Genomic DNA, 21,252 nt, shown 5'->3' on the forward strand with positions numbered 1-21,252 from the left:
ACTGCCTGGCGTACGAGTGCATGATATATTTACCGTAAATTATTAGTCATTTTGAGTGACGAGAAGGTCTCTGCTTACTAAAGAAAATCCCGACAGACTAATCTATGGTTTTGAAATATTGTCTGATTCATCTTAGGTGGCAAAATATTTACATAATTTGTTTGTGTGCTTAACTACGGCGATGATGTGCACAAGAGCTTTTATTCATCAGCTGTGATTACGGCTGAGAGGGTGATAAAAGCAGTGAAATGCAGCTGAGTGCTGTCAGAATCACCTGCATTAAACCGCTCAGACTAAGATATTATGGATTTAATCAAAATGGCACGAAGATGAGTGTACTGATTTTTTTTTTTTTTTTTACTTATCGGCGTACTTGGAAGTTTTAGGAGACGCTTTTCTTTGATATCTTGCTGAAAGTTAGATGAAAGGATCGATATCACATCAAGCTGCAGCCAAAAGCTGGTTATTTTAGTGTGATGTTAAGACATTACACAGGGAGAGGAAACAAGCAGCCTGGCTTGTAAAGAATCGGTCTCCTAACAGCTCTCTGTGGGGTGGAAGCAGAGAGAGAGAGGGGTATGACTGGAGAATAGGGTTGCAGGGGCGTACCGGTGTTTTAAACTTGATAGTTATAATACCGTTCACAGTATTGAACAAATGCAACGAACGGAGATGCTCGCCTGAACATTGCAACTCTCCTTTCCTCCTTCGCTGCCTGTCAGACTTTGTTTCCAGTTATTATGCTAAGCTAGGCTAACTGTTTCCCCTTGTTGTCAGTCTTTATGCTAAGCTATCTGTCTGTGTATTTCCCAAAATGTCGAACTATCATATCAAAGATTTACTCCCTGACTTTGTTGTGGTGCCTCTCACCTCGGTTTGATATCTTGGAACTAAAATCTAAACGTTACCATCAAAGGGACGGGGGACGGGGGGACGGGGGGGGAGGGGGGGGTTGTTAAAACATTTGGAGCGTGACTAAAAAACAAAACAAAACAAAAAATATAATTTTTTTTTAGCTCCCTTGTTACCACAGCTGATCTTATTTTTCATAAACTGCAATGCCCTCATGCTGTTTGGGGATTATCAGCACGCTTCGGTATGCAACCGCTTATTGACAAATGTGGCACGGTAGCGCGCCAGTCGTAACCCGGGTGCATTCCAGTCATGGTGATAAGGAAGTTCACTTTTTGCTGTGGTTATTGTTCAGGTGTGGAATGAATTCATATTCAAGCAAAGTGGCGCAGAAGCTTCAGCGCAACCGACCCGGCGTACGAAGGTCGTTCTTCTGCCCTGAAATGTCCCAAAGACCAGACGGGTCGTTGCGAGTGTGTTGGTGACGTACCCGTCCCATCTCTCGTAGCTTGGTGAGCATGACAACGATGGTGGAGTTGTGCTCCCACAGCATCCTCCAGAAGTCCTCAGTGGTCTCGGCCAGGGGCCCCTGTGTGGCCAGGTAGGCTTTCTGCTGTCTGTTCACACAGAGGAGGAAGAGATTAAGCATTACGTTTAATAATCATTAACCACGTGGCACTTTTATAACTGGCACATCACAAAACAACAACCAGAAAAGGATTGAAAGGAGCGTTGCTGTTGTTGTTGTTGTTGTTGTAGTTGACTGACAAGCAAACACTGTTACTCCAAAGCGTATGTTATATAAAAGCCTTCAAACACATTCAGACACAAAGTATTCAAATGAAATTGAAAGGCAAAAGGAAGATTTGCACATTTGGGGCACATATTTTGTTTTTTATAAAGAAACGCGCAGTAACGTGATTTGCAGTAAAGACAAACAAAACCCATAAAGCCCTGCTGTTCAAACGCATTCAGCGTATTTGAGACTCTGTTGTCTTTGTATTCTTTGTATATATTGAAAATGTGACAATGCCAGCGAGACAAATTGGTGCAGGTTTAATGTACATGGTAAATAATCCATGGCAAATATCTTCATCCTCGAGCTATTCCAGCCTAGATCCTCTCCTTCTGCCTCCTTCCTCTAAAGATGAGCTCATCCACTGAGCTGCCAGAGCTGTGTGCTGGTGTCCTACGTGACTTTGGTCCAGTCGGGGCGGTTCCGTTGTCAAACAGCAGGTGGCAGCAGCACGCCGATCAACAGCAGAGAGGCAGAGAGCTGAGTAACGCACATGCCCGCGGACACACATTCACATGTTTGCTGCACATGTGAACTTGCATCCAGGTGTCGGCTTTTACTCGCGCAGCAGTTTCGCATGTATATTCAAACACGCCGCTGCTCGCTCGCATTGCACACGCTCGGTCACACACACACACACACACACACACACACACACACACACACACACACGCACACGGAGCCGCGGCTGAACAACTAATGAAGGTGCTGCAGGCGAGGCACTAATGTGGAACCGGGAGATTAGAATAGGCTCAGGGCCTCGCTCGCACAAATACAGAAACAACGGAATGGTGGAGAGAAGTGGAGATGACATACGCGGAGGGGGGAGGCAACAGAGTGAAGAATCAAATTAAAAAGATGAAAACGGGGAAGGCAAAAAAAAAAAAAAAGGCAAACTACGGAGCAGAGATGCGCAAAGTACGGAGAAGGATGTAGAGAGGAGATGAAAAGAGTGAGCACTGCTCTCTCCAGCTGGTCATCAGCGCGCGATGTAGGACTCTGAGGATGAGACGGGAGGAGGGAAGTGAAGAGAGAGGAGAGGAGAAGGAGACACGAGGAGAGAGGGAGAAAGCAGGAGAAGGAAATACAGGAGAAGGAAATTTGAGAGCGCAGGGAGGGAAGGGAAGTGAAGGAGCGGAAAGCTAAGTAGGGGATGGATGCTACATTTCAAATTGATAGGGAGGACCCCCTCTAACGTGCCCATAAAATGGCCTCTAGCCAAAACAAAAACAATTCAAACCGTATCACACAATACCGACTTCCCTGCGCACAGTGTCCCAATGAGCGCGCTGCCAAACGGCACAAAGCACTCTCTGCATCATCCCACATGACTGCAGTGCTCGAGGACATAGTGTTTCATTTCAACCTCATTACAATGCTAAAACGCCGGCCTGCATCGGAGCATATCCAGGGCTCGCGCCCCTGATAGCGTAGCTGGAATCAATGGTTCGCCCCTCATTAGCTTAGCATATTATTGGCTTTTCTTGAAGGCGCTGGGGTGAAGGGCACTGGAGGCCAATGTTTAGTTTTTATTTATGCCCGCGTTTTAAAAGCGGCTTAATTACACAGTGCCGCTGGTGCACACAACAGGTCCCCACCCGGATGCCTGTCTCTGCCATGATGTTTGGATGGAAAATTAAGATGGCGAGTGGAGGAGAGGAGGAGGAGGAGGAGGAGGGTGGGAGGAGAGAGAGAGAAGTGCAAAGGAGACAGATTAAGGAGGGGAACAGGGAGAGACGGAGATAGAGAAGGGTAAAAAAAAAAAAAAAAGAAAGAAAGAAAAAGAGAAAATATGGAGGAGAGAGGAATAAATGGCAGAGAGAGAGGCAGGGAGGGTTGTTTTTTTTTTGGAAAACACACTTCATTACAACACTCTCTTGCAGCAATTACGGTATTTACATAGCGACGGCGGCGGGTCGGCCTCTGCGGAGCACGTTCTCATTAACAACGGGACCGGAGAAAGACGGGGGGAGGGAGGCGGGGGGGGAGGAGGTGAGAATGAAGGTGTTATCTGTGTCACAGCCCCGCACGGACTAAACGGCATTTCACACTCGGTAAACCCATCCCTTCACTTAAAAACTGCAGAAGAGTCCGCTCCCTCTGTCACTGCCCATACTTATACAGATATAAAACAGAGAGGCTTTTTCATCTTCCTCCCTCTAGGAAGCAATTTGGGCTCGCAGAGCACACGAGGACATGCAAGGAGCTCCGATAAAAAAAGCAGCAGTGGCTCAGCGAATGAAAGCCCCGTTGACAAGAGCCCGGAGTAATTCTTACAACCGGATACCGCCCACTGCGGTCTCATTTTCAATCCCCCTTCCATACATTTTTATCCAGTCCACTCTGAACACCTGCAGCATTTTTTCATACCTGGAATTTCCAATCAATTTCTGACGCCAGAAAACAACTATTAAGATTCAGTGCAGTCAGGAAAAGAATCAGGAAGGAGCTTCAGCTGGCTCTGTACTCCAGAATAAATCAATGAATGGGATGTTAAAAAGCAGATCCTCAAATTAGATTTAAGGATGTTTACCTCTATATTATATGAACCATATGGGATTGAAAGACTTCCACCTCTGGAGATAGAGTGTAATTGGAAAGGTTAACATAAAACAAATTAAAGTTAATGTATTTAATATATAGTTGCAAGTTGTGCTCAATCAATGTCTGCCTGAAGTCTCTGACTCATTAACATCAGCAGACTCCAGGAATCTTCCCCGGTGATGCTCTGCCATGGCCTGAACGGCATCCATCTTCAGTTTTTGCCTTCAGTCTGGCTCAATGTATAAAAAGAGCTTAAAGTCCTTAACTGTAACCACAAAATGGATATAAACACACCATAAATGACTAGAACTGGTGTTCTTCTGTATTTCAATGTCAATGAATCCATTGAAAGAACCAGTTAAGCATTAAATGTCCTGGTTTCACTGTAGTTAAACTAATATATTCATGGTTTTCAGTGTTTGTTGAAAAGACAAAAACAGAATAATGACATACAGCGTCAGCTCTTCAACTTCACAGTCCCTAAATCGGCGATGAAGTGCTTTGCTGACCTGTAGCCGTCGATGCAGCTGGCGTTGATGTAGTCGGAGCCCTCGACGCCACGGATGGGCTGCAGGCAGACACGTGTGGACTCGAAAGGCATGATGTTGACCAGGCGGTTCTTGAACTTGTTGCAGGGCAAGTTGGCGCTGATGAAGCGTGACGTGTGGGCTTTGGAGTTGGCCAGTCTCTGTTTAATAAGAAAGCAGACAGGGAGATGGGTGACAAAGAAATGGACTGACCTTGAAAGTAAACAAGCGAGGAAGGCTGAAACATTTCCCTGACAAGTCCTCATTCAGACTTTGGGTTTGCTGTCACGATAAAGAAAAATTCGGATGAGAGAAGACTGGATCTTTTAGATAACATCTGATAGGTACAAACAAGGAGGAGTGGACTCCCAGAGCTTGCTTGGAGGACTGTAAGCGTGACAGGCTCTGTGCTGGCAGTGGACGGAGCACAGATGGACAGCACAGGAGTGTGTATGGACAGTCACGGTACTCCAGGAGAATTTGTGTGTGTGTCCTGGCCAGACTGTGTGGGCATGGAGGCTGCGGCCCCCACGTACGCCGCAATCATTCTCTTACTCTTTCATTCTCCGTTGTTGGCAGGAGTGTAGATGCTATTATCACTTCAAACAGAATGGATCATGGTCATAAGAGGGCTAATGGCAGAGCCATGCTGGGAGGAAAGTGTAATAACATCACAGTCGATGGCTATTGACAGAAGGTGTGTGTGTGTGTGTGTGTGTGTGTGTGTGTGTGTGTGTGTGTGTGTGCGCGCGTGTGACTGCGACCTTGAACAACAGCTGTGTGTATGTGCGAGTGTCAGTCATTTTGTAATAGTCCACGTGTGGGTGTGTTGAGGAGTTTGTGTGTTTATGTGTGTTTGTTCTGGTCCATTTGTCCCTGAAACATGTGTGCGTCTGTACGTAGTGATGCTGCTGCGCAGGCTGCTGTGATGTCTCAGCAACAATGTCACGGAGAAATTTCGGTGCATTGGCTGAAATAATTATTTCTGACACTGACATGAGACACTCTGGACGGACTCTGCTGCACTTTTAACAATGTTCAACAATAAAATAGTCAGAGCGGACTGTTTTTTTTGGGGGGGGCGGGGGGGGGGGGGGAAACTGCAAATCACAGTGATTTAAGAAACACAGACAGACTGCTTAGTTACAATGAAAAAAACAACAACTTCCTGTTACAGTATCACCCCTGTGAACTATAAAGCACGCTACAAATCAGAAAAATGTATTCTTGAAGGTCTTTTGTTAAAATCAACGTCAGCAGGACGGAAAGGGAAAAATATCAGAAGCTACATTTTCCATCCCACAATGCATCTGTATCTGTCTGGTTACGTGTGCTTCCCTCACCTTGAACTCCAGCTCCATCGCGGTGACGGTCTCGCCGGGCGGGGGCTGCGTGAGTTTCTGGATGTGGGCGTACAGGTTGCGCGCCGGCACCTCGGTGTTGCCGCAGGTGGCGGCCTCCAGCAGGGCCTCGTGGATGAAGATGTACTGGTCCTCGGTCTGGACCATGTAGTTCCTCTGGGCGCGCATGCACGTCACGTGGCCGTAGATGTCCACAGACTTCTCGTGCTTCATGCGCTCCAGCATGGCGTCGATCACGATGAAGCAGCCGGTCCTGCCCACGCCCGCGCTAACGGAGAGAGTGCCGGAGAAAAGTTAATAACCGAGTTACATCTTTTCAATCGCCGTGATGTGTTTCAAAAGAGGTCTTCAAAGGCGAAGTCCACAGTCCTCTTACGTTCTCCCGCTCTATACTTCACAGCTGAAAACTGAACAGTATGCCTTCCAGGTTGGCTAATTAGCACCTGACAGCACTAAAGCTGCACCATAAAGAAAGTGTGGCCACAGATTGTGCTTGTCGAGGCATCCTGAGAGACGTTCTGGTCTCGGCTGCCTCTAACATATGCGACACAGTAACACATCAGTGAGGCAAGTCAACAGGGACAAAAAAAAAAAAAAAAGGTGGTGGCACCATCAACAAGATTTCAGCGTCTCTGTTAGAAACGATGACCTTTATAATGTAAAACGTCCCTTTTCTTACGCCTATTCTCATAAGCTTTACCATTTATTATGCTTAAATGTTACTTCAGTATGTATTTTCTATAATGCCTCATTAATACGTTTTTCTCACCTGTCAGGATACTGACGGAAACAAACTGAAATCATAAAATCTGCACTGAGCAGTTCCTGCTACATTATGTAGAACTGGTTGAATGAAGAGGAAATAGGGGACTTTTCCAGCATGCGCAGCCTGTTCCCTCATGTACCCACCTGCAGTGGACCACCATGGGTCCCGCGTCTGAAGGATTGCAGGCCTTTACCCGCCGAAGGAAGGCCAGGATGGGGGTGGGATATTCAGGGACCCCGTGGTCGGGCCACGCCATGAACTGGAACTGCCTCACCTCTCTCTTCTCACTGGAGCCGTTCTGCAGGAGAATCAGTCGAGTCAGTAAAGTAGAAAAGGTGTCGGCTGGAGCTTAGAGCGACCATGTTCTTAACCGACAGACATGCTGATTTGCAATTGGCTGCATTTCAAAGAAAAACTTCTCATGCTGGGGCAATTGTTTTTAAACAAGAAAGGGTCATGGGGTTGTGATTAAAGAGAGTTGAAATCTACAGTAAAATATTTATTTAATTGTCAAAAATGTAGCTGTCACAAGTAAACTCATAACTTTGACAGCAGTGTAAAATGTGCACAGCTTTAAAGGCTGTGATCATTCTGCAAGTGTAGGTGGAAATAACATGCGTATTTTTGGAAGTGAACTGTGATGAGTTCTCTGAAACAGTTTCTTGGCATTTTCAGCAACTCAAGTAATCGATCCGGCTAGACACTTGCATTTAATTAGAAATTATAATAATGTCAGAAATTATAAAGAAAGTAATGCAAGAGGAGAAATAAAGGACAAACCATCAGACACACCATCATTGCAATGAAGTATATTGAATCAAAGTGAAAAAAATGAAATCTTTCGCTGCCTCTTAGAGAACAAGAGATAAGTCTTGGAAGTTAAAAAACAATTACGTCAGTGAAATAATGATTCCAGTGATAAGAGCCTTTATCTGGCATCAAAAAAAAAATCTGAAATTAAATTTGAAAATGTGACCCCGGCACATGAATTGCAATCACCTGCTGGGAACATGTCTTTCATCAGTGTGCCTCAGAATATGGTGCGCCACAAATAATTAAAAAAAAAATCCGGCAGAACTCTACCTTGTAAAGGGCAAAAGTACGGACGCTGTAAGTGGCCAACTCCACAGTGTCCAACATGGTGACCTGGATCATCCCGTAGGTCTCTGTTCCTCGTGACGGCCAGTACTGGTCACACTTCACCTGGCAGGGCAAAAGAGAGAGAGAGGGAGAGGGCAGGCTGTCAGGAGCGAACCGCTGCTAACATCCACCACAAGGCTACTGAGAGGCTTGTAGGATCACACTGATTAACAAGGAGGGAACATTAAAGAGGTCAGATCAAAGGCTTTGTACACTGTCCAATTAAAATCTGAAGACTCAGAGTCAGCTCCTGTATCTGCTAAAAATGAATCAGCCTTTTTGCATGTGCATTCATGTGTGTCTGCATTTGAAGCAGGCTTCAAAAAGGGCATTTAAAAAGCCCACTTTGTCTGTTACAAGCCCGTGATCATTTTCAATTAGCTAATTGTCGGGTGGTTTGCAACCTCTTTGTCATGCGTGCTTTTGGCGCATTTGTCATGATTGAGCATTGCGTGGTGGAGGGAGCTGTGTCTAAAAAGCCTGTTCTGGCCTGACGCGAAGGGACAGCAGGTCCGGCCACCTGCTTCCATGTGTGCGCAGTATAACCTTCGCTGTGGATGAGACTAAAGATTGTCCAAACACAGCGGCGGTGCTTCACTTTGTATCTCTGAAAATGACAGACTGGCCTTTGCCATCCTTTTTACTTTGCTCCTTGTGTGTCGGTGAGATGCACCTGGCATTAGATTGAACACTTGTTGACAGTCATCTTCTTAACTCAGATATCATCAAGAACCCTTTTTTTCATCAGATTAATAAAACGCAGTTTTAAAATAGCAATAACAAGGGGTCTACTCAAGTCAGATAGCTTCTACATTTACAAGAATTTGGAGTCAAAAATAGGCCATGTCATTGCACAAGCAGGCTTCATTTGATTTTTTATAACACTATTTAATAGCTGCTCACAAGGTCTGAGTTTCCAGAGGCAATGCATAACCAGCTGATCTTGTCTCACCTTTGGGCTCCGTTGATTCTCAGTCAATGTTTTTCTAAAGACTAAAAATCTTGTTGTGAAACACTTCAGGCTCAGTCTGCTGACTGAGTGTCTTTAACAAGAAGCCCAACAAATGTTCAGTCAGTTTAAGGCACTCTGCCGAGCCTGCCTGAAGAAACTAAACACTTGTAAAAATCGCTCATTTCAGGGAGGAGCAGACACTCCACAAACTAAAATTTTCCATGAAGAAACTGAAGGAAACTATTTTAATGTCAGAACTGCTTGGATTGGAACCTGCTGCTATTGATTTGGAGAACATAAGTGGAAGAGATGTGGCACGAGTAAGCTAATCATATTGATACTGCAGCAGAGTGCTGACATTTGGAAGCACTTTGGCTGTCTCTAATAGCTGGTACAAATTGACAAACAAAACACGCTAAAATTCACCCCCTCACATTTCACCTCTGCTGGTGACAGCTCCCTTTCAGAGGCACAGGCAGACCTTGCTGGAGAAACTCAATTGACTGATGCCGAACTGCCTGCAGTACAAACGTATGGATTAGCAGTCACCACTGTATTGAATATCTCTGTGCTGTCTGAAGTTGGGTGGCATATTGTCCCTCGCAAAGACACACACAGACAGCGACACACACACACACACACACACACACACACACACACACACACACACACACACACACACACACACACACACACACACACACACACAGAGGCTGCAGGTTTCACTATCATCTGCTTCTGCTTTGAACCTTGCTTCTCACACGTTGTCACCTGGCCTTTTACCTCTTATCTAGACACACACACACACACACACACACACACACACACACACACACACACACACGAGTGAGTAATAATGTACCTCTGGTCTCATGTCAAGCCCTGAACTTTTAGGGTTTTACTCGCTGGGAAGAATCGTGCAAGCGGAAGTGGAAATTTGCCTGCTGCTGGAACTCATCATATTTGTCAAGCTCCTGCTCTGTTTGGCATTAGACATCGTCAGTCTAGCTGGGTGGTGGGAGGTTGACTCACTCACCATATGTCTCTGGGTGCGTTTGCGAAAGAGAAACAGACAAATAAAGGCTGGCTGTGTATTTATGTAAAGGGAGTGGACAAAATAATAGTAAGCCCTGAATGTGGCGCAATAGCATATGTGTTGCAGTCCAGGCAGCATTTTGTGATCTTCTGCCACCATATTAATACATTTCTATCCATCATCGAGCTGAAAACACTATTTGTTTGATGCAGTTAGCGGTCTGATTGTTCAGGATGGTTCCACTTATTGAATACAATTGTTTCTAATGCCAATTTACTCAGCTGAATTGACTGTTAGCAGTCTCCTACTGCATTGGAAAGTTGATTATGTCACATTCCCACCAACTGTCATTTAACACAACATTCACTCTTCTGTATAGTGAAGGATGTAACTGTGATTTATATGCACCACCGTTTAAAGATTACAGTAACATACATATTGTATAATATTACAGTAAAAACACTTTACACTGCATGGAGAAATCAATGAATAGCATTAAAGTCAGCAATGCAGATAAAACTGTTTCTGAGAGTTACGACTGGTGTTACTCATCTCCTGGTTTGGAAATAAAACTGCTGCCCTAAAGCTTGTGATGTCACACCAAAGATTTTGATGTACACTGCCTTCCTAATCGCAAAACTATTTCTTTTTACTTTTAGTACGGACCGCAGCTAACCTTTTCAAAATATAGACTGTGTACAATTGGAACATATTACTTCATCATAAAAATGCATCTTGAACTTTGACCCTCTTGGACGTATCCGTCCCGATCCGTAGCGCGACATTTGAAGTAAAAAGAAAAAGATTGTGATTTGGAACGAGCATGCTTCGTTTTAATGCTTCTTCTTCTTCTCCTCCTTCTTCCTTTTGCGGGCGGAGTAGCACTTAGGCCGGCATACTGCAAAATACGACGGATGTAGTATGACATCCTGCTACCTATGGCATGCTCGACATACTGAATATTATGCTGGTATGGATATTGGAACACAGTCTCATATAGGTGTAGAAAAAAAACTCTTTCCATCTGCAGCTTGTGGAAGGCTGGTTTGCTTCTTTGTGTCTCTTTCCAGTGTTGGCAAGCCAGCTGATTTTAAAACGTGTGTAGGAGGTAGGGATTGGCTGAGAGCCCGTTTCATTTCTCTTTAAGTTCCTTATGTTGCTGTGTTTAAGTTTTTCAATTTTTTTTAAAATTTTTTTTTATTCCTCAGAATGTATGTGCAGCTGCGACTCTGGTATCAAAGCAGGAAAGCCTCTGTCACAGAGTTTTGAAATTGCCACTCGACACGATAAATATACAGAAAAGTATTTATGAATGTATGTACGTACTCGCCATCAAGTCAATGTGTAATGAAAATCATCTTATCAAACATCCCCGCAGAAGATCTTCGCCGAGGAACAATAAAACTAGCTCTCTTCCAAGAAGACAGCGTGCTCACGGTTTACCGAAGTGATTGATTGCACCAATGCCTCAAAATTAAAACAGATGATATTTGAATGATGGTGAGTAAACAATTACTTCCTCACAGACTTAGTATAGATGAACTGAGCTTCAGGTAATGATCCTCTCCCTAGAAAACATCAATGTCTCTCGGGTTTTTCAAAATGAACTCTTTCATTTACATTTCCTGTTACCTCCACTTCTCAGTCAGGGGACTCTCTTTCATTAGGGCCCAGTATGCTCACACTAATAAAGCACCACATACTGGCAGGGCTTCACGCTGATTTTCTTTCTCCAAGGAATTCATGAGCGTGATTTTGTGACGGTTAATTAAATAAACCCATTTCAATTTTTGAATCTCAAGTTGCCCATGTGCCCCTTTTTTGGGCTATATATTCGCTCGGATGTATTTTAGGAGCACACAAATGTTGTTGGGTGACAACCCTTTTAAACTCTAACTTCTTTCATTATAATGCTTTGCGGGCCAAATTCAGAAAGCGCAAACACAAATGAGACTCTGTGTTTATGAAACCTCGGTTTGGTGTGACAAAAATAAATATGTATTGAACTCTCTGAGCAGTTTCTAAATGATGAAAGAGAGTTTGGATTGTTACCAAAATCCTAATATAACTGCAATGTACTTGTGCATAATTTGTCTAAAAAAAATTCTCTTACTTTCAATGGCGGGTTTGTTATCATATGCAAAGTTGCCACGGTAACTCCATCACAAGTGGCAAACAAAAACAACAGGGGGGAAATTGTGAAAAATGGTAAAAAGGTGTTGTGCAGTATTACTTGGCAAACAGATTTAGACAGAATTCAGGCAGAAGTTTTTAGAGATTGCTGAAGAGCAGGAGGAAGAGAAGCAACATGAAGCGATACTGTCCAGAGACAACCACAATATCCTTTGAAGTCCTTGTGACTTTGATCAGGCTGACAAATCCTGCTTTAAAGTAGGACCGGGTGTCTATATGCCTTCGGGCTTTGTTGGGTGTAAATTTCCTCAGTGTCGAGCTACATAAATATATATTGTACATGTATATGACAGGAAACTCCATTTCAGGACACCTCTCACCTCTCTGAAAGCCAGCTGTCGGGGAGGTTGTTGAATTGTCAACTTCAATGGTTTAAAGTTTCACAAAACAGTCATTTGTTTTTTCTCCGAGTATCGCACCTCCCCGCACTCATAGCAGCTACTGGTTGGTTGGTTTGTTTGTTTGGTTACTCAGTCGTGGTGAAGGGTGTGGTATCACACAAAAAAAGTGACATCGATCCAAACCTTCAATTCTGCCATAATTTTAACACTTCAAAACATGAAAATAAAAAAAATAGATATTTCCATTTTTCGGCTCAGTAAATACTTTGAAAACAAAGCTTAAAACATGTCTCTTTAGTTTAGCCTTTAAGTAGCTACTCTTGAAGCTCTCTTTCACTTTGCACTACGGCGCCTTTAAAATGCATATTACTCTATTCTTTAATATTCATGTTTTGTGTTGTGTTGAATTTTATGCATTTGATCTGTTCTTACGCATTTTTCTTTTTCTAGATTTTTTTTAATATTCTTTAATATCTGTTTTTATGTGAAACACTGCATGCCATTTTCTTTCTGGAAAGCAGTTTGAGCTGTATTTCTTGTGTGAAAAGTGTTAAACAAATAATGTTAAAGTAATCCTTATTTTCCATTTATTTTTGTATTATTCATAGTTAATGATTCACTGTAATCGAGTTTGATGTTTATTATTAATAAATCATATGTACTGTGAATAATGATTTGAGTATGCACATGTCAATAAATCAATGCATTCATGATGCATTATGCAGGAATTAGCCGTGTGATGGATTGCCTTGTTTTTCAGTGTTTTACAGTAAATAACACTCCTTACCCGTGACTTCTCCTCCAGCCTGGTCATCATGACGATGGTGTTGGACCTCTGCTCCCACACCATCCTCCAGAAGTCGCTCAGAGTCTCCGGCAGAGGGCCCTGAGTGGCGATGTAGGCATTCTGCTTCCTGTAGCCGTCGATGTAGTTGGCATTAATGTAGTCGCTGCCAGGAACAGCTGTAATAAAGAGAAGTAGTGAAGAGTTATTTGCGCTCATAATATTGCTCAGACGCAGAAGTCAGATTAAAATCATTGTAACCCTTGTGTTGTCCTTGGGTCAAAATGACCCGCAGCTGTGTTCAACCAAGTTCTATTTTATTTCTATATTTTTTTTTATATTTTTAGGGATCATTGGTCATCATTCTTTAAAGAAACCCTCACAGCCTCCTTGTCACCAATGATCCCAAAAAATATGAAAATAAAATAGAACTTGGTTGAACACAGCTGCGGGTCATTTTAATCCAAGGACAACACGAGGGTTAATCAGAATCATTTTCATCGTCGTGTGCAAACAATCCGCCTCAGTCACCTATGATGCACGATACACGTAACTTCCTCATTTAAATGTTATATTTTACCACTTTTTATTGAAGCGCTCTGCCTTGGTGGATAAAAGTGTCAGTTTCTTAAAGCAGCAGCTGCAGGTGCACAAAATGTCCTTGGTAAATCTGAAAGAGGCCTCAATCAATGGCAGACTCAGTCAATGACTATCTGAGGGGTTAAATGGTTACAAGAGAGCTTACCGTCAACAGAGGTGAGCACCACTCTGGAGTGGTCGTAGGCGATGACGTTTGCGTAGCGGTTCTTTGGCTTGTTGACTTCCATGTTGGAGTTTTCCCAGGTAAACTGCTGGCCCGGATCAATGGACTGTGACAGGCAGGAGAGAGGAAAAAGAGAAAGCAAACGACAGAAAGACGGAGAGGAAATGATTATATAAGGAGAGACACAGAACAGAGGAAAGCAAGAAGAAGCACAGAAAGAGGCTCTTGAGTATTACACAGGTAAAGGCATAGGAAATTACCCTGTTGTCACTCATTCAGCAGCATGGTCAACAAAAGGCTTTAAATGGAACATATGTTCACATCAGGTCTCTGAGGTAGTCTCAAAGGACCGAGGTTACAAAGTCAACAGAACCCTGTACTGGTGGTTTCACTGCATGGACTGTTGGTAGATTAAAAGGTTAGTTAGTTGTATGAGATTTGATGTGTTAAATGCTAATGAAGTAGAAATCCAAACGCACTTGTTTTAGTGGTTTAAATCAACCCAAATTAGGCCATCATCCATAGAACGAGCCAACAGTTAAATTTCTACACCCTACATGATGAGAAGGTTTGTTTTCGCTGAAGCATGAAGGCCACAAACACTCCCTCTCCTTTTTTGATTTACCAATTACATTGTCTTATTCTGAGAAGTTACCGTAATGATTTCTTGCAGTAATCATGATTCATCTCGTTTTTTCCTCTTTCTTTCTTGTCTCATCGTCTGTTTCTGCTGCCTTTTACCTGTCTGTTGTTTCACCATTTTCCATCTCAGCCTCTCTTTGTTTCTAACCTCCTTTCCTCCTTACGTCATTTGTCTCTCGGGCCAAGACGACAGCAGACTGCATACATATTGATCTGGTTAGATATGTGATGGCCTCCTATCCCTCGCAAGATAATGTCACAGAGTTTCTTGTTATTCCGTATCGATCCCCGTCAGCTCACACCGGAACCATGTCCAGTAATTCCTTGGGCCTTTTACCTCGCAAATCCAGCAGGAGTTAGAGCGACACCTTCACAATCCTTCACTTACTTGATGTCGCTGTAGCATGGATTTATTATTTCAGGTCAAAACTTTAAAACTCAAATTTAACATTATTAACAGGAAGAATTATAAGGCCATGGATAAAATGTCCTGGGCTATAAAATGATAAAAATGCAGCAAAATAGCAGTTCTAAAAGTTGTTGTGTGGCACCAAACTGTAGATGAGTCAGCTAATTTATAAATCAAACATACAGCAAATTGATATTCAACTTCTTTCCTACATACAATCACTTTCTAGCTCTCACTGTGCTGTCCGATGGAGTAGAGCGACACTGACGCGCATGTCGTTTCGTTCTGAACAAGATATGAAAATGGGGAGCGCTCATTTGCAAAAAACATCTTCCACCACAACTCCAAATTGCTCACCAGTTAGAGCCATGGAGGCATAGGCCTATTGCTGCTGATGAGCTCAGCACTGCCAATTGCTCTGCCCATGCCCACCAGTGTGAAAAGAAAGATTTCATTTGCAGTCAAAACATGTCAGATCCATTTGAGAGCTCAGTGAACACAGCGGGCACACTATGTTGATGACAACTACCAAACAAGTTAGGTGAAGAAGGTAGAGAGAGGTGAGAAGCAAATGCCCTGGGTGTTCTCAACGACACATTGGAAATATTTTCCAATGAATGTATAATAGTGCTATGTCGACTGCAGTGTGATATAAAAAAGACTGTCGGGGCGCTATAGCACGCCTGATCGACAAATTCTGCTCATTACCCAGCGTGCTCATTGCTCAGTGTGATGCGGACTGGCGTTGGTGGAAAAGGAAGTGTCATGCAGCCTAAAACATCAGGGAGGGAGGAAGTGGTGAAGCCTCTACAAATTTTTGCGCCTTGGGGTAAGGCGCGACGGGAGCAGCCGGCGAACGTGACTGTGACAAAGCGCTTCGAGCTCTGCCACAGCGCCTCGGCTGGCACAGAGAAGAATGCCCATCTGCCAGGCGATGGAGGGGGGTCTTCCCTGGCTGAGAATGACTGGTGCAGGAAGGGAGCAGGGCCGGGCTGGTTGCCTGCAGTCGCACAAGCCACTTCTCTGGCTTGATTCGTTTACACTAACTCAACAGGCCGGGAGACCGATGGGCTGGAGAAGCACTGGGCGTCACAAGGAAGCTCTTAATTGAGTGCAGATTTTTACCAAGGCCTAATTATGTCCCCAGTTATTCATTAATGTCACACATATCTAGAAATGGAATGGATCCTTTGGAATCATATACTGTACGTTATAATATGTTGAACTTGTGTACATTTTGTCAAACATTAAAATTGCTCCTTTTTACAGACAAGACTGTATTCCTGTATGTTTCAGTCTACCCTCATTCATATTAATGGTGGGACAAAATATTTGAAACACCTCTCAGTATAATGCAACACAATTCAACGGCACCACAAACTACAGGCTCCAAAATGACCATAAAGTCATTTTCATCTAAACGTAATACTAACTTTTACCGAAGAAAGGATTCAATACATGGCTGCTCTACTATACTGCATTAGTGTTATCTGGGAGCACTCTTATTGAGAGACAATCCTGCATTATATCTGAAAGAATACAAGCTTATTCTAAAACTAAATACACAAACATCATATTTGAAAGTGTTTTTTTTTTAGCTCTAAATGTTTATTTTTACTTCGTGCTTGCCAGACAGAGGGTAAATGTTGGAATACATGTATAAAACCATCAAATAGATGCTATTTTCACTGTAATATCTGGACAAGGAAGATAATAGAGGAGTTACAACAAAATGTTGGCTAAAGTTTGTGGTGTTACTCGGGAAAATGTTATGAGGTCAGCAAAATAAATCGAAGGCTTCTTTCGGGGGTGTAAAAAAAAATTGATTGTCGTCATATACAAGAGACAAAGGCAAGATCATAGCCTTCGAGATCAATGTAAAAGCAACGATCCACTATCATTTCAACTGGCTTGTTGCATCCATCAATAGAGGAGAGCTGATTAGACAAAACAGGTCAAACAATCCGACCAAATAAATAAAAGGCAGGTCTTGTTTTTCTGGCCTTGCTTAGTCCCCAAAACAACTATATGGCCACTTTAAATGCAAATTTGCTCCCTTTTTTTTTGTGAGGAAGAACACTGACAAGAGATAATCCCTCACCGAGTTGCACTGGAGAGACCGCCTGCAAAATAACATTCTTCGGGGAAACATCAAGACGCGCACAGATTGCTTAAGCAACTCACCACCTGCTAGTTTTGTGGAAAAAAGCATCTTGCAGCATTTAATGTAAGTGTGGAGTTTCCTGGTGGGATTCATAATAGAGTTGTAAAAATGACTGAAGAATGTCCGTGAAAGCAGTCTGCCGTAATCCATTAGAATCCATGCATATGGGATCAAAGAGAGAAACTTCCTTGCAGACACGATAACAAAGAAACACATTTACATGCTTGAAAGAGCAGGAATCACTGACGCAGCATTAGGACATCACTCTTACCTCATACTCCTGGGAGAATCGGAGGCCGTCGTTGGCCTTAAGTCGCTCTATGTGATCCGCCAGGTCCACGACAGGAATGGGTGGGTGCTCCCTCATTCCTGGGAGAGAGGAAGAGGGGAAAAGAGTGAGACCTGGCTGTTGGCTACATGAAACATGCACGCCGACGTACACAAACACTGGTTGGACCACAGGGTGAGTGAGGCTGCCAGTGGGGACCATGAGGTGGCTGTGTAACGGTGAGGAGAGTGCACTTTGTTCAACAATGCATGACGAGAGAGAGAGAGAGAGAGAGAAAGAGAGAGAGAAAGAGAGAGAGAGAGAGAGAGAGAGAGAGAGAGAGAGAGAGAGAGAGCGCACGTTGAAACAGGCTGGTGACATTTGGTGACATTTGGTGACATCGTCATGCTAAGTGTGGAGGACAGAGGTGGGGCTGGCACAGAGATGCACATGAGTGACTTGGTGAGCATGCTCCTTGAAGGAAGCAGACATCTCTCTGACTCCCCGAAGCTCCATCGGCGGGTAGAGGTGGGACCGGAGAAGGAGCCCACAAGTCTTTACAAATCAGTCACACTGTCACTTCCCTACCAAGGAAAGAAACTGTCTGGTCACCGGCCAAAACTCATTTCTTTGAAAATCCCTTTCCCTACAATAGACTATCTTTCGGCCCAGCCTGGAGCGCTTGAGCTGGATTAATTTCAAGCAACCCCCCTGCTGCTCTCTAGATTTCTCATCGCTGGGTTATTGGATGATTTATTGCTAATCTACCGACACAAATTCCCCCTGTGCCTCTGAACTTGGCAAGCCTGTGTACTTAAACGGATTGCTGGGAACTTGCCTTATGTGTTAAAAGTTAACTGTATACCATGCATGAAGATGCTTTAAAGTCGTACGCGGAGCATCATTAACCTTACACCGAGCCTGGAAGACGCATAGCTCGGACGCTTAAAAAAGGTACACATATTAACTGAGCACATCTGTTCGGGCATAGGTCATGCTTTCAAATGAGAGACCGCTGCAAGCTTATTATTGCTGTAATGCTAATGGCTAACAACTGGTAACTATGGCCACTGTACAAAATGAGACCTGACCAATTACACAAATTTAATACTACCACACAGAGGGACCTATGAACTCATTACCGTCAGCGTGTGTGTGTGTGTGTGTGTGTGTGTTTGTGCATGTTCAGCCAGGTCGTTTTTTTTACAGCCATGTTGTTGGTTAAATGGAGAGTGAAGCCATAGATAACAAGGCTAACGCACAGCAAGTGTAGCTGTCCGCACTGCTCAACTACCCATGAAACCATCTCGTCCTCTGCTTTTGCATCACAACAGTGTTGTGGGAAGTTGGCAGCCAAAAAGAGGTCATTGCTGCCATAGGAACGCCAGAGGCTACAGGCCTGTGTAGGCTTGTGATGTCTGTCGGGGTTGGAACAGGGGAATGGGTTCAGGTGCGAGGGAGAGAGGGAGAGAGGCTGAATGTGTGGGAAACACACAGTAGGTGAGAAAGCAGACTAACTTGGAGTGTTGGGGCAGCGATGAGAGCTGGGACCTGCGGAGAGAGGAGATTGAAGGAGGGAGGAAGAAGAACACTGAATCAATGGAGGTGGCTCAGGAGCAGACTCAGGGCCAAACAGTATCTGCAAGTAACCTTTAGAGCCGGTTGGAGTATGCAGCAGCAGGTGATGTTCGTCTGAGGGCAATTCAAGTCGTGTGCAGTTTAGATTGTTAAACACTAAAGTGACTTCAAAGGACTCTTCTGTGACGGCGTGTGTAAACTCAGTGTGCTGCACCACAGAGTCAAGGGCACTACTTGTTTCATCTTGTCTTGAAGCACATTTTTTTATTTTATGACAACTTGATTGTTGTTATTGGTCACTGAATATGATGATGTTACCTCAAGGTAAATATTGAGATCTGGGAACATGAAATGCAAGTGGTCACCCAATCAGACAGGTTGTAAACAAGTCGATGTTTCTGCCAGATTATCTGAACCAAATTGATCTGAAGATGAAAATTTGGTAATGTCCCCTTATATGAACTGTTTGCATGCATAAGTAAACTAACCACTTGACTGTTGGTCAAGTTGAAACAGGAAGTCAGCCTGTACACTATGATGAATGTTTACAATGGACCATTAAGGTAATAATTAAACTTTTTGCCATTTTGTTTTCTCTTTCAAATGAGTATGCTTAACCTGGACATTGGCTTAAACCTTGAATGACTGTCTGTGTTTTGCGCCATTTAACTTCTTTTTAGCAATATGACCACATTCCCAGATATCAGTTATTAACTTGGCGAGTACAATGTTGTTATTACTAATAAAATGGCTGCCAAAAACTACAATCCACATTGTATGAAATTAAAATTTCCCTTAAAGTCAAACACAAGTGATCCAAATTAAGTATTTGCAAATACTATCTGAACCAGGTCTGCGAAGGACAAACCAGGTCAGTTATTCATAGAACCACACGCCTGCCACTGGAGTGCCACGAGGTACAGCCGAGGTCTGTTGAGCAAACCAACATGCTGGAGATGTGAGCTGCTATGTAGGACCACTCGACAACAATCAGAATCAGAGCAGGAATGTTCACCTGCTGGGGGCGAATCAAAGAGAGAAAGAGCGAGAGGACAGACGAACGAGGCTGTTCAATATTCACTCAACTGAGGTTTGGAGTCTCATATGATTTCACTAGCAACACGCAGCCTTGGTGATTTTTGATCATCACCCCTCTTGAAGCAAAGCCGTGAGGTGGAAAGGGAGGGAAAAGAAGGAGATAAATGTTGAAGTACAGAGAGAGAGAGAGAGAGAGAGTAAGAAAGAGAGAGGTTGGAGACAGAGAGAAAAAGAAAGACATTACCCTGTAGGGGGAAATGGAAGACAAAAGACGAAAGAGGTGGAGTGGGAGGATGGCAGCGCTGCTTAATTCCTCTGCAGGGGTTCAAAGGGGCTGTGTGTGTATGTGTATGTGTTTGTGCATGTGTATGTGAATGTGTTGTGTGTGTGTGTGTGTGTGTGTGTGTGTGTGTGTGTGTGTGTGTCCTGTGTGTGTGTGTGTGTGTGTGTGTGTGTATGTGTGTGTGTGTGTGTGTATGTGCACGCGCGTGTGCGCGTATATATATGGTGAATAGGATCTTTAATAACCCATGAGACGGGATACACACGTACCGACACACACACACACACACACACACACACACACACACACACACACACACAAGAAAGAAAAACACACAGAAACAGGCGCACGTGCGCCGGGGGTTGACATTTTCTCTCAGCTGCATTGTTCCCTCCGCCTGGCTCACCTTGACATCAGAGGCAGCAGGACTCATTACCAGCTGGGGGAGGGAGGGAGGGAGGGAGGGGGGGATGAAAAGAGCTCATGGAGGGAGGAGGAGCGCTGACCAGGGGAGGAGGAAGAAGATCACGAGGAAAAAAGGAAGAGGGCACCCTTATACAACCAAGCAAGCAACCAACCAACCAACTAACCAACCCTCCTCTTCACCGGTGTGAGGACTGAATCTGAAGTCACTCTGCTTCACTACACTGATACAGTCAGCTGAGTATGATGGCAAACATAATCTTTTTTTTGTTCTTATTGTGACCATTTTTCTTTTTTGGAGAACTGCTAAGATTTACAGCCTGAAGATTAATATGAAAATAAGCAGGACATGAGAGTTTCATACAGCAACACCTGCTACAAAGCACTAGTAA

The 21,252-nt window shown here is 43.8% G+C and overlaps 1 protein-coding gene across 21 annotated transcripts in view; it reads right to left on the bottom strand.

Annotated features, from left to right (window-relative positions):
* The window catches only part of LOC138203162 (receptor-type tyrosine-protein phosphatase F), a 166,540-nt gene that overhangs the window by 4,409 nt on the left and 140,879 nt on the right, over positions 1–21,252 (bottom strand). For 14 of the 21 annotated variants that reach the window (XM_069157845.1, XM_069157844.1, XM_069157840.1 and 11 more), the window contains 9 exons: positions 19,057–19,089; positions 17,542–17,639; positions 14,038–14,161; positions 13,296–13,471; positions 7,930–8,049; positions 6,990–7,144; positions 6,063–6,348; positions 4,702–4,880; positions 1,343–1,469 (listed from right to left, as the gene is read on the bottom strand). In XM_069157845.1, coding sequence (XP_069013946.1) covers positions 1,343–1,469; positions 4,702–4,880; positions 6,063–6,348; positions 6,990–7,144; positions 7,930–8,049; positions 13,296–13,471; positions 14,038–14,161; positions 17,542–17,639; positions 19,057–19,089 — 1,298 coding nt within the window. The remainder of the gene's footprint in view (positions 1–1,342; positions 1,470–4,701; positions 4,881–6,062; positions 6,349–6,989; positions 7,145–7,929; positions 8,050–13,295; positions 13,472–14,037; positions 14,162–17,541; positions 17,640–19,056; positions 19,090–21,252) is intronic. The other 7 variants (XM_069157853.1, XM_069157856.1, XM_069157846.1 and 4 more) reach the window with 1 other exon arrangement.

This window comes from Embiotoca jacksoni, unplaced genomic scaffold (genome assembly GCF_022577435.1).
Source record: "Embiotoca jacksoni isolate LCO1_2020_lvr unplaced genomic scaffold, fEmbJac1.0.p SCAF_22, whole genome shotgun sequence".
Taxonomy (NCBI): Eukaryota; Metazoa; Chordata; class Actinopteri; family Embiotocidae; genus Embiotoca; species Embiotoca jacksoni.